General features: G+C 29.2%; 2 protein-coding genes and 1 long non-coding RNA gene across 5 annotated transcripts in view; all 3 read right to left on the bottom strand.

Moving 5' to 3' along the window:
* Positions 1-1118: 1118 nt before the first annotated feature.
* Positions 1119-4230, bottom strand: LOC139425420 (uncharacterized). Its single transcript, XR_011636674.1, has 2 exons — positions 3648-4230; positions 1119-1736 (listed from the first exon to the last, which is right to left on the bottom strand). It is a non-coding gene; the product is annotated as an uncharacterized lncRNA (long non-coding RNA).
* Positions 4231-4235: 5 nt separating this feature from the next.
* LOC139425479 (general transcriptional corepressor trfA-like) lies at positions 4236-5139 on the bottom strand. Its single transcript, XM_071180419.1, has 2 exons — positions 4365-5139; positions 4236-4249 (listed from the first exon to the last, which is right to left on the bottom strand). Exons 1-2 carry the CDS (start codon positions 5137-5139, stop codon positions 4236-4238), a joined length of 789 nt encoding a protein of 262 aa, XP_071036520.1.
* A 2691-nt stretch (positions 5140-7830) lies between these two features.
* LOC107438826 (glucose dehydrogenase [FAD, quinone]-like) overlaps positions 7831-12015 on the bottom strand; it is a 34445-nt gene continuing 30260 nt past the window's right edge. For all 3 annotated transcript variants that reach the window (XM_071180288.1, XM_071180290.1, XM_071180289.1), the window contains 2 exons: positions 9957-10179; positions 7831-8021 (listed from right to left, as the gene is read on the bottom strand). In XM_071180288.1, coding sequence (XP_071036389.1) covers positions 7880-8021; positions 9957-10179 — 365 coding nt within the window. In that variant the 3' untranslated portion in view covers positions 7831-7879. The remainder of the gene's footprint in view (positions 8022-9956; positions 10180-12015) is intronic.

The following is a 12015-nucleotide window of genomic DNA, read 5'->3' as shown; positions in this document are numbered from 1 at the left end:
ACCCATTTTTTCAGTTTGTCAACTTTCAAGTGGTCAAAATTTTGTAAATATTAAAGAAAANTAACTTAAGCCATTTGTAATTTCACAATTATCATTCATTATTCATATTCTGAAATTATATAATAAAAACCACACTATATAAATATAAAGTTATGTATTTGCATTTGAACTAAGCGGAAATTTTTAACTTAACATCCCTCCCCCTTATAATTCTAAAATAAAATTGTTCAATTTTAAAGTTGTCATTTTTTGCAATAATTGACACAATAAAGAACATAATTTAAATATATTCAAATTACTTATTTCAATAGATTTACATATTTTTTCTTCCACTGAAATTAAACGGAGAAATACTTACGTAACTTTATTCTTTTAGTATTTGAAATTTTATTTAGCAAAACACCTAAAAACAAAACTCAAACGCAAAGTAGAAATTTTTCCAGGGAATGAAACCAGGAAAGCAACTAATATCATGAAAATTGCTAATATTTTTTTATAATGTTAAAATAACTTTTATGGGCACATCAGAAATTTTCATCAATTCGATAATTATTTAAATGTGTTATGTTCTATTAAACTAACAATCTTTGCAAAAAATTTACATAACATTTTTATTTCAAAACTGTCAGTAAATATTATAATAAATATTATAAATATATTAAATCAGTAATGTAAATAAATGTTCTGCTAAATTTTAAATATTAAGCCAAAGAAATTTTTACTATTATCATTATTTTACAATTGCATTATTTTAAACATCATAAATATATATCTATACACTTCTTATCTCAAATTTGAGCTGAATAATTCAAAATTGAAGTAATAAATACAATGCTAGTAGTATAAGTAGTAGCTCATAAGTTAGAGTTAATGTTTAACAATGTTGTTAAAATAAAATTGCTTCCGATATCTTCAAGATTTCTTGAATTTTCATGATACTTGAACATAACTATAATGACTATAAAAAATTTATAGCGTATCTTAAGTTTTTTTAATGAACACATACTTGCCAACCCCATTTTCTAAAATTCCGAAGATTTTTTATCAAGTTGTTGTATTAATTACACAATGCAATAGTTAAGAATAAAAAAATTAATAAAATCAAAAAATGACAAACATTATTTCATTACTTAATTATTTTATTTTAAAACAAAACACAATATAAATATAACTTCACTCAACTATAAAAGCAATGCATCCTTACCGTCATTGTTTAATATAAGCTTATCGATATTCTTTAGTTAAAATATAAGTTAAGAACACGTATTTGTAATTAAATAAAATAATTTTTTTTTCAAAAAGCAACAGTAGGACTATGAGTTATAATTTTAATTATTTTTATTCTTAAAAAAGAATCCAAAACTTACAGTCATTTCATACAGTTTAAAGTTTTTCTTCAATTCATTTTTTTGTTTTTGCGCAACTGAACTATATTTCAGAGCAATAAACTGAAAATCTCTGCTTTATTGAAAGATTTTATAAAATGGTCAGCAACATTTGTGCATATCACACAAACACACAGTAGGAATGAATTTCACAAGGTTGCACCTTCTTCAAACTTTCAGCTCCGGCAGATTTAAAGAGAACCTCCAGTCATTTTGTATTCTGTCAGGATTGAACATAGGGCTCCCAGTTTTCTACCAGAATGTTAATTTCCATTTGCATTGTACAGCACCCAATCTCAAAACTGAATTGCTCCTTCCTGGTAGATAAGCTTGCTTATCCAGCAGACGAAGCTAAAAATATGAGAGAAAAAAGTTAAATTTTACTTTGAAAACGCTAAATTTAAAACTCTACATTGCTTTACAATGAAAACATTAAATTAGCTAAAGTAAATTTAAAGCTATTAAGCATTGAATATTTCTTTAAAACTTAAATCATTTCATTTGAAAATGTTTGCAATTTAATGGGTAGATTTCCGTAACAATATGTGCACCAAAAAATCTCAGTATCACCGAGCAAGAATAGAAAAATATTTCACTTATAACGGCTTTCAAATAATAATTTTATTCTTTCTTAATTATTATGATTTTTTTAAAAAAAAGAAGAAATTATAGTTCAAAACGCTTAAGCCCTTTTCAATTGAAGTGAATATTCAAGTATATGTACAGATACAAAAATACATCAAATTCAATACTTTTTAATTTTTTTTAAAGATTATAAAGTACAATAACACTTAACTATTGAAATATTTTTGTACATTGTATAAGCTCATAGAGCCAATAGGAAATGGTAACATCTTTTTTAAAAACTTCATAAATAAAAATTTTAACACCTTTAAAGCACTGTTCTTCATTTAACATAAACACACTTTGAACACCATATTTGCTTATTTTTCAAATATTTGCTATCATTTATAAACTAATATAATTAATCATATATCAAAAACATCTGTCTATATTCATGAAATGAAAATAAAGATATTTAACTCATCATTTTACAATATATTAAACTGGAAATTCAAATAATGTAACAACAGTGTTCGTCTTGTGAATAAAGTTTCAAACATTCTAAAATGCAATGGTTTTAACTAAAAAGTAGTTGATTAATTAATAATTATTTTAACATGGCAAACTTGTTTAGTAAAAATTTATTTTTATCTTTATCATTGCAATGAAAAAGAAATTCAAATTGCAAAACTCTTTGTGACAAGCTAACAAAAAAAGTGGCGAAAAGTGTTAAATAAGCAATTGCTTATTTTCTTTCTTTGCTTATTTTAAAATTCGATTAATGTAAAAGAACTTCAATGTAAAAAGATACTATGAGAATTCAAAATCATCAATTCATGGTTGAAAAAATTATGCAAAAAGGAGAATTCTCTAACAATTCACATAATCAAAGTTGTAAATATATATTAAATATAGTTCGCCCCCTCCCCCAAATATTTTGACATAGCGTTCTTTAAAAGTCAGTATGCATACCCAACATTTGTCAAATATTTTCTTTCTTATAGTCTAACTGAATTTTTGCAGCATTAGATTATTTCTAATAGGAATTTATTTAAAATATATAATGTAATCAAATCTCTACATTCACCATAATCACCATTTTGAATCGACCATATTATTGATTATTTTTTAATCATTTACAAATTAATATAAATATGATGCATCAAAAACATACATATCAGTCTATATTCAAATAAAAATCAGTCTATATTTAAATAAAAAATTTTAATTCATTGTTGTACAATATTTTAAACATGAAATTTAAATATATGTTAAAATTTCTTGAAGATGAAGAGCTATATTTGAAATTGTAAAAGAAAATTAAATTTGCAGCGGAAAAATCAAATTTAAAATAAATTAAACAATGAATATTTATTTTAAACTTATAATACTTAATTTGAAAATGTTTCTATAAAATTTTAATATCTTTCACAATGAAATTCAATTAGTAAATTGCGGTATCAATACTTGCATCAAAAAATCTTGGTAGAGCCACACGAAAAGCAAAAAGTAACATAGTGGGAGGGAGATTAACAAAAGAGTTTAGTTCATAAACACTCTCAAGCAAACTATAATATGTTTTAAAAAAAAAAAATTCTAACTGCAAAACTCTTTAACCCCTTTTATTAGACCTGAAAATAAATACTCACTATGTGGCAAGCTATCAACAAAAAAAGTGTGAGATAAACAATTGCTTACTTTCGTCCATTGCTTATTTTAAAAATAGTAGATTTCCTCGAAGATGAAAAGCTATACTGAAATTTAAAAAGAAAAGAAATTAGATTTTGAAATGAAAAAAAAAATGTAAAACTATTTAACATTGAATATTTATTTGAAACTTTAATTATTTAATTTGAAAATGATTTTCAGAAATTGAAATATCCTTTACAACGAAATTAAATGGTAAATTCCGGTATCGATACCAGCGTAAAAAAAAATTTCGTTAGTGTCACACAAAAAATAACACAGTGGGAAGGAGATCAACTAAAAGAATTTAACTCATAAGCACTCGTAAGTAAACTATCATATATTTAAAAAAAAAAATCTAATTGCAAAACCTTTCAACTTCTTTTATTAGACCAGAAAATAACTACTCGCTATGTGGCAAATCAGCAAAAAGAGTGCCGAAAAATATTAAATAAACAAATGCTGATTTTAAAAATCGTATAAGTACATCAATATAAAAAGATACTATAAGAATTCAAATTCATCAATTTATGGTTGAAAAAACCATGTAGGAGAATTCTTTAACAATTCACATATTTCAAAGTTGTAATATATATATNTTTACATTAATCTCTCTGAAATATCGAGTAACACATCTATAGTCATCTTCACACGATAAATTTAGTTTCAAAGTATCCCCGAATACTTTTCCTGTAAATCCATTAATATGGATTTCTCTCAGTATCTTACTTATCGTTGTCCAGGTTTGACTGCTATCATTAATTATTATCGGAGGGACTTTCCGTTTTTTGTTCTTTTGGAGTTGGAAATTTCTTTCCAACTCCATATCTTCCAAATCACTTTCTGAGGCCTCTTCCTCACCTTCCATTTCTTTCTCTACCACTTCCACAACCTCTTTTTCTACTACTTTAGGTTTCTTTGTCTGATTACTGTTTTTGTCATCGCTATCAGACGATACCGTGTTTACTTTCTTATCATCACCATTCATGCCAACTTTTCTGCTATTGTTAGCCTTTTTCCTCTTTTTAGAGGCAACGTTTGCGTAGGTTTGTTTTACATTAGCCGTCGATTCTTTGATCGGCTCTGTCACTTTCTCTTTTAGAGTAGGAGTGGGCATCTCCTCTCTCTGAGTCAACGCTTTTTGCAAATGTCTATTCTCTTGTCTCAACTTTTCATTCTCTGCCGTGAGATTATCAATCTTACGATTTAACTCAGCCATTACTTCTCTCAACCCTTTCAACTCTTCTACCATACTAGCCAGTGCCCCATCACTGCTACTTTTAACTACACTCACGTTACCCTCACTCATTGGAGGTAACCAGCCGTTCTTGATAGCCTCTAAATATTGCCTAACGCTCTCTCCGTTCATCGTATTTGCCCCTGATGCGTGAACCGCTACGTCTAGACCGGGTACCGCCGCGAAGCCCGGCGGCAAGCCACCGCTGCTTCCGACGCACTCGCCGGCCACTCCTCCGCTACCACTCTCGCTACTTCTCCTCTCCATCTCAAAAATGAGATCCTTGATTATATTTACCACTGGGGCTCCAAAATCTTCTCAGTAACTGCACGTCTGCTTCAACAACGCAGGATCGCTTCTCGCGGAGCCTGTATAATAACAGAAAACCGCTACGGGATCGCTTCTTGTGAGAGCTCGGTTATAGACGGGTATGATTGGCTAAAAATGATATTTTTGAACTAATTACAGAACTTATAATTTATAGCTAGACAATAAGTTAACAGAAAAGTCAACTACTACGTGCGAACAATAATGATTACAATTCATAATATTAACTGACTTTATTAGATACATGATTCTTAACTAAGGAAAAAACATTACTTACAATATTTCTTTAACGTTTCATGTAACTATCATTGAAATTTATAAAGTTTCCAAATAATTACTAAATTATAAATACCTTGTGTAATTGAAATGAAAGCTGCCAAGCTCGAGCAATATGGCGTCGTAAGCAAAACGTGAAGAAGTTGCATACAACTCAACAGTTGAAAAAGTTTTTTGAGTTCAATCGTTCGCAAACTACCACTAATATTATTTTTTGCTTTCTTTGCATTGGCTAAAAATGATATTTTAAGTAATATTTAGTTTATTGTTTTCTTTCATAAATAAATGTTTATTTATTAATAATATGGGATAATCTTTCGCAAAAATGTGGCACTGTACCAAAAGTAATGAAATAGATGATTATTTCAAAAGTTCGAATGTTAGATCGAATACTATATAATCTTATATCATATTAGAAGATAGGATTTATGAGTCTTTGCGTTTTCTAGCACGGCAGTATTATATTGCATCTTTCCAATATTAGATCCTATCTTTTAGCTAACTGGGAAACTATATGGAACTGAAAAAACTACATTAAACATAGTTTTAAAAGAGAGCGTTATGGAAATTTTAAAAAAATGTATTCAACTAATTACGAAAAATATTAAAGGGTCAAAGGCATGGAACCGATCTTCTCCCAAATTGGCGTATTCGAGCACTGCTATCGCCTGAAAACTTACCTTATAGCCCACTTTCATGCTTTTTATTTTGAATGATGTGCCCTATCGATTAAGCATAATTGTTATAACATTGACTACCTCTATTTTGATCTATTTTTTTACTATCATTTTTTTTTCTTTCATTCTTCTTCAAAGTCGAAGGACGGCATCTTCCGTTTTCAATGCAAACATTTGCCTCAATATTCGTAGCCAGGAAGGAGGTTTTAATCGTTATTTTATGTAACGGATCCCGTTTGTTCTACTTTGTGAGGATAAAAGTCTCAGTCCCTAACACGGATGTGTGTATTCTTTTGATGAATGGAGTGAAGAATAAGACTTTTATTTATGTTTTGGCTATAAAGTCAGATAGCAAATAACTATTCACGGCAAAACTTTAAAAAATCAAGCCATATATGTCATTACGCTGTCTCCAAACTTTCAAATTTACAATGATGACGTAGAGAAATTATTTCTGCCTCTTTCAGGATAGCCAAATAGCCCACTTTTAGGCTTTTTATTTTGAATGACTTGACGTGCCTTATCGATTAAGTATAAATTTTTGTTATAACATTGACTACTTCTATTTTGATCTACCATTTTTACTTTCATTTTTTTTTCTTTTCATTTTCTTATATTTTCTCTTGGTTGATATGGTTTTAACAAGTTCGTGTAAGAATCAAAGACTTAAAACTGTTGTTTCACTTCAATTACTGAAATTAAGAATTCGGAAATAATAAGTCGCATATTTAGAAAGAAATACAGCAGCACAATTTAAACCAAACTAGATATACTAAAAAAGTTGATAAATTTTCGTTTATATCAAATCCTCTCATTTTTTTTCAAGACGACTTGCAATTTTCACGTACTGTCTTAGTTGAGTGATAATTATCACTTTATCCATATGAAAATTGGGGTTACTTTTTAACCTCTCCAGTCACAAACAGCCAAGGAGTGTCAAAACTACTAGTATGCGATAGTAAATAAGAAGAAAAGAAAGAAAAACCATCGATTTAGGGTATGGGGGGCTTAGATTTAACGTATTTGGACTACAAAAAGTGAACCCAACTCATCTCTAGTAACTGCCACGTTTGCTCACAATAGTGCTCCAGACAGGGCAAAAAACATCGTATTTAATTACATGTAAAAATTACAATAAGAACCAAAGAACTATGATATTAAAAATTCATTCTAAATTATTTTGTAAAAAATTTTATAATATGAATTGTTATAATTTACTGTATGGAGGCAAAGTACGACTGTTATCATTTCCCTTTCTTTCTCAAACAAATTCTGTTCCGACAGAAACATTTTTTCTTCTCCCCCCCCCCTGCTAGAGAAGAAAGTAATTCAGTAATGAATGTGATTTTCTGGCACTGGCGACAGTCAGTAAACGAGTGGGTGACCACTTTGATCACCCACCGTAAGACCGACTGTGCGCGATTGCGCAGGTCGTCGAACTACAAAAACGGAGGAGCTATTCCCTCTGCAGAAGATCAAAATTAGGATGGCATGTCTTCGGATCATCCTCAGGGATGTATACCATACTGTCTCCTATAGCCTCTTGTGCAACCCTAGTGCCTTCCCACCTAATTTTCTGAAGCCATGGAAATAAACTTAAGAACTGTAAAAAGATAGAATTTATGTATTGGCTTTAATAGAATTAATAATGTTCTTTTAAAAATAAGCAAGAATGCTCTTAACCCATTTACATAAGTCTTTATTTTGTAATTAAGGTTTGTAGTACATTATGAGGAACATGTAATTCCCTGTTTGATTAAGTCTGCCGCTTTCTCTGCAACCATCATTGTAGGGACATTAGTATTTCCGCTGGGTACTGACGGCATCACTGAAGCATCCACGACTCTCAAATTTTTTATCGTCTTCACTCTGAATAACAAAATATGAATGCATACATAAATAAAATTAAGAAATAAAACAGATCAATACAAATGTAAATTAAAAAAAAAAAAAAGATGTCGCAACTACGAGAGACACTTCTTTACTCAATTTNAAATTTAAAAAAAAAAAAAAGGCAAGGGTGACTTATTTGAAGGTAAACAATTTTTTAATTATATATTTATTTAAACTATTTAACTAATAACAAACTTTAAAATTTAAGAAAGAAAAAGATTTTTAAAGTTAAAGATTCAAACCAAAATTATATTATCATACGTACGATATAAGAAAAGAAATTTGAATAAAATAAAATTTAAAATATTTTATAACTCCAATACATAAATACAAAGGAATACTCTAAATTCAAAATTATTCTTTCAATTTGTAGATTGTAGTATATCACGCTGATTTATTTTAATTTATCATTTTTGTTGTTGTTTTCTTAATGCTAATTTTTTTCCAAAAAAAAAAAAACGAAAAAAAAAAAAAATCAGTTTGCTAATAAAATTATTAATTGCTACAGTTTTATAAAATTTGTTATTATGTAAGAATATTTCTTTTATATTTAAATCGTAACAAAATAAACAATTATCTAGATTTAAGAGCTAATCAACTACAATTAAAAAAAACTTTAAAAAATTTTAATACATGAATGAAGAATTTAAAAAAAAAAGAGATAAATATAAAATAATTTTTTAAGAAATTACATTGAACAAATTGGTTAATTAGCATTTAAATTCATAATTTTCTTTCACTTTCAGCGATCTTTAGTGCATCAAATATCAATTCTTATTCCAACATTTCTAACTTAAAAAGATATCTAACTCATACTTTATTGTTGATCAAGTTTCTAGTCTAGCCTAAACGAGGCTTATTAAATCAGGGTTCTTCTTCAGCCCACGGCCCACGAGTCGGCGAAAATCAGGAAGAATTTAAGCTATAATGCACAAAAAAAAACTAGAATATGCTTATAAACTGTTAATCTTATATCATTTTTTTTTTCTCAATTATATTGATACAATAATTGAGTAATAGTTCACTACACAAATAATTCATACACAAAATACTTTATTACTGAAGTCTATTGATTCCAAAAAACTTTACGAACTCGAGGAAAACTCCATGTCTAAGCATAAAGATGACGTTTGTTTAACTGTTTCTACCTCATCACTCAGTCGGATTCTGCGTTTTACAAACATTAGGAAAGGGACGCGGTGGCTCAGGGGATAGAGCATTTGCCTCTCAATGAGGCAACACAGGTTCAAATCCGAGAGGTGGTTGGTGAATACGAATTCTGCTCCCGGCTTGCACAGAACATAGTGCTGAGATGAAATATCCTCAATAGTATAGTCGGCAAGATCATGGATCTTGCCTACTGGCTGAACATATGAGGTTTTCCTCTCCATGTAACGCAAATGAGGAGCAGTTTCATCAAAAAAGTGCTCCGGCTAGTTTGTCCCAATTATTGATCCAGAGGGTCTCTTGTCATCTGGATTGAGCTCAAAGTTACAAGGTCACAGAGTTGAACATTGATAAGCATAAACTCAGAATTGTGTCGGTTGTTAAACTCTGGTTATAAAATAAAATTTAAAAAAAATAATAAGGTGCATGCTTACTTACTCACAAATTAAATGGTTTGATTATCCTATCTTCTGTCAGTTATTGTCAATTACCACCCAAAAGTGAGGTAACTTACATTGTTTCTCTTTATTTCATATTTGCATGCAATTTTGGAACAAATTTAACCAAAGGGAGTGTTTTTAAGCTTTTTGACCGGAATAACATTTCCACGAACAGATACTTTTTTTCTAATAACTTCAATAAACTAACCATTTATCCCGTAAAACGCAGAATTTCATTAAACGAAACTTTTGATATCGATGAAGTATATATTTGATTATAGTAGCAAAAATTTTTGAGAGTTACCGAAGTTGAGGATCTAACACTGTTGAAGGATCTCGTGGATTTCCCATTTTTACTGTTCCTGTTTGGTGACTTAGGGTTATAACCATAGATCTTGCAATGCATCTGAAGTGTTTGTCGTCATCACTCACAAACTTTTCGCATCCCGGAAAAGCAGTTGCGAACATCTTCGAACCTATTTTCTTTAATGCTTGACTTGAACCAAACTGTTTACATTTCTTGAGACCTAAAATTTTATAATTCTTTGCTAACTTTTTTACTAAATGCATTTATAACTTTTCTATTATTCATCAATTTATTATGAATTGGTCAACAAACTTCTGGTGAACAAGATATAAAGCCTTGCATAACCTAGATTCCAGACGTTTCCAGGGCTTTAGAACACGAGTTCCCTGACAGAAAGCATTCATTTATCATCGATTACTGAACCATAGTTAATTTCACTATTTTGTTACTAATGAAGACCATATTTTAGTGAATTTAGGAAAATGTGCTTTAGAATGCAAAGTAAAACCTGGAACCTATTCAAGAAACATTTTTCTTTTTTTGTTTGTTTTGAGAACCACTTTCAATAAGAAACTACTTTTTATTGAAAATTATATCTTTCTATAAACTTGTAAAAATCGGTTCAACATTGAACCATAATATCGGTATTTTCGCCATAATATGGTGCGAGTTAAGTACAACCTTAATAAGGTGATGTTAAATTGAACTATGTTTCTACCAAAGTAGAACCATAGTATCATCTAATCAAATTTAAGAAGTATGACTATATTGTTAAACTTTGCACCCTATTAAGTTTTCAGTATATTTGAAGAAGAAAAAATGGTTCACTATGTTTCTAAGCTATTAAGAGTGTATTGAAAACTGACATAGTTGCCAACCCATTATTGTAGCCGATCAAAATATTCAAAGTAACAATTTAGGTTAAGCTTTCATTTTTGTTTTTACCTGCACCTTGAAAATATCCCCCCATTCATATCAAATCTTTCCATTTTTTAAAATGTTTTTTGTATCAGGGTGGTTAAAAACACTTTAAATTAATCAATCAATAAAAATTTTTTAAATCATTAACGTTGCCGGGATGATAATTTACAATCCAACGGTCTTTACGACTCGCTCTCTTTTTTTTGTAGAGTTTCCTCTAAGTCTTTTCATCGCAATTATAATGCAATCTCTTATTTCATTAAAAATTTGTTACTTAAATTTGAAAAAATTAAAAAATCTTGTTTTTTTTATTTATTTAAAAAATGCCAACAAGGAGAGCGCGTTGTTAAGAACAACTGGATTGGAAAAGCACTGCCGAGATTTAAAAAATGTGAGACAAACCTCCCGCCAAATGTTGAAAACTGTATATTATGCTGTTGTCGTCTTGTCTATTCAGTGCTCAATATGAGCTTAATATAAAACGTGGAAATAGATCGTGGATTCATTCAGCCATATCTGTATATATATTTCTCTTACACGGCGACAAAAAAAAGCCTCATTACAACTCCCCGAATGGCAACGCTAGAAAATCAATCAATGATTGCCGCTAAAAATGTCACGTACCAAATCTAGCTGAGATGGCTCAACATATAGCGCTTTTAAAAACGGAAACGGAAATAACCAGAGAGAGCATAAGCTAGGCAGAAGTGAGTAGTCTTTGTCGATAGATCTCTATTTTAGTATTTTGTCGAAAGCGCTTTTTTTCACGAATTTGTATATTACGAATTTATTTGACGATTTTTTATTTATATCACGAATTTATTTGTTTTACTAGAATTTATTTGTTTATGCAGGTTTTTCCATTGGAATTCACTTATTTCAATTTTTAATAGACTTAATTACAGCTAAAATTTTAACCTTTTTAAAGAGACATCAGTTTTAGAAATTTTATCTTAAGATTTTATACTATAGCACATTTCTAATAGGTTTAACGAATTACATGTCATTTATTTGAATTCAAATTTATTTCAATGACTTAGTATTCACTAAAAAGATGTAATTTTTTTTTTTTAAATAAGTTGTTATATGGATTTGAATGATTGTTTTGAATTCTTAGTGGACATAAACGCCACAA

The sequence above is a fragment of the Parasteatoda tepidariorum genome, chromosome 4, assembly GCF_043381705.1.
Source record: "Parasteatoda tepidariorum isolate YZ-2023 chromosome 4, CAS_Ptep_4.0, whole genome shotgun sequence".
Lineage (NCBI taxonomy): Eukaryota > Metazoa > Arthropoda > Arachnida > Araneae > Theridiidae > Parasteatoda > Parasteatoda tepidariorum.
Note: the sequence above shows the minus strand (reverse complement) of the source record. Positions and strands in the feature narration are given on the sequence as shown.

What these genes read in the sequence shown, in the direction of transcription:
- LOC139425479 (XM_071180419.1), bottom strand. Translation starts at nt 5,139, where the DNA reads ATGGAGAGGAGAAGTAGCGAGAGTGGTAGCGGAGGAGTGGCCGGCGAG.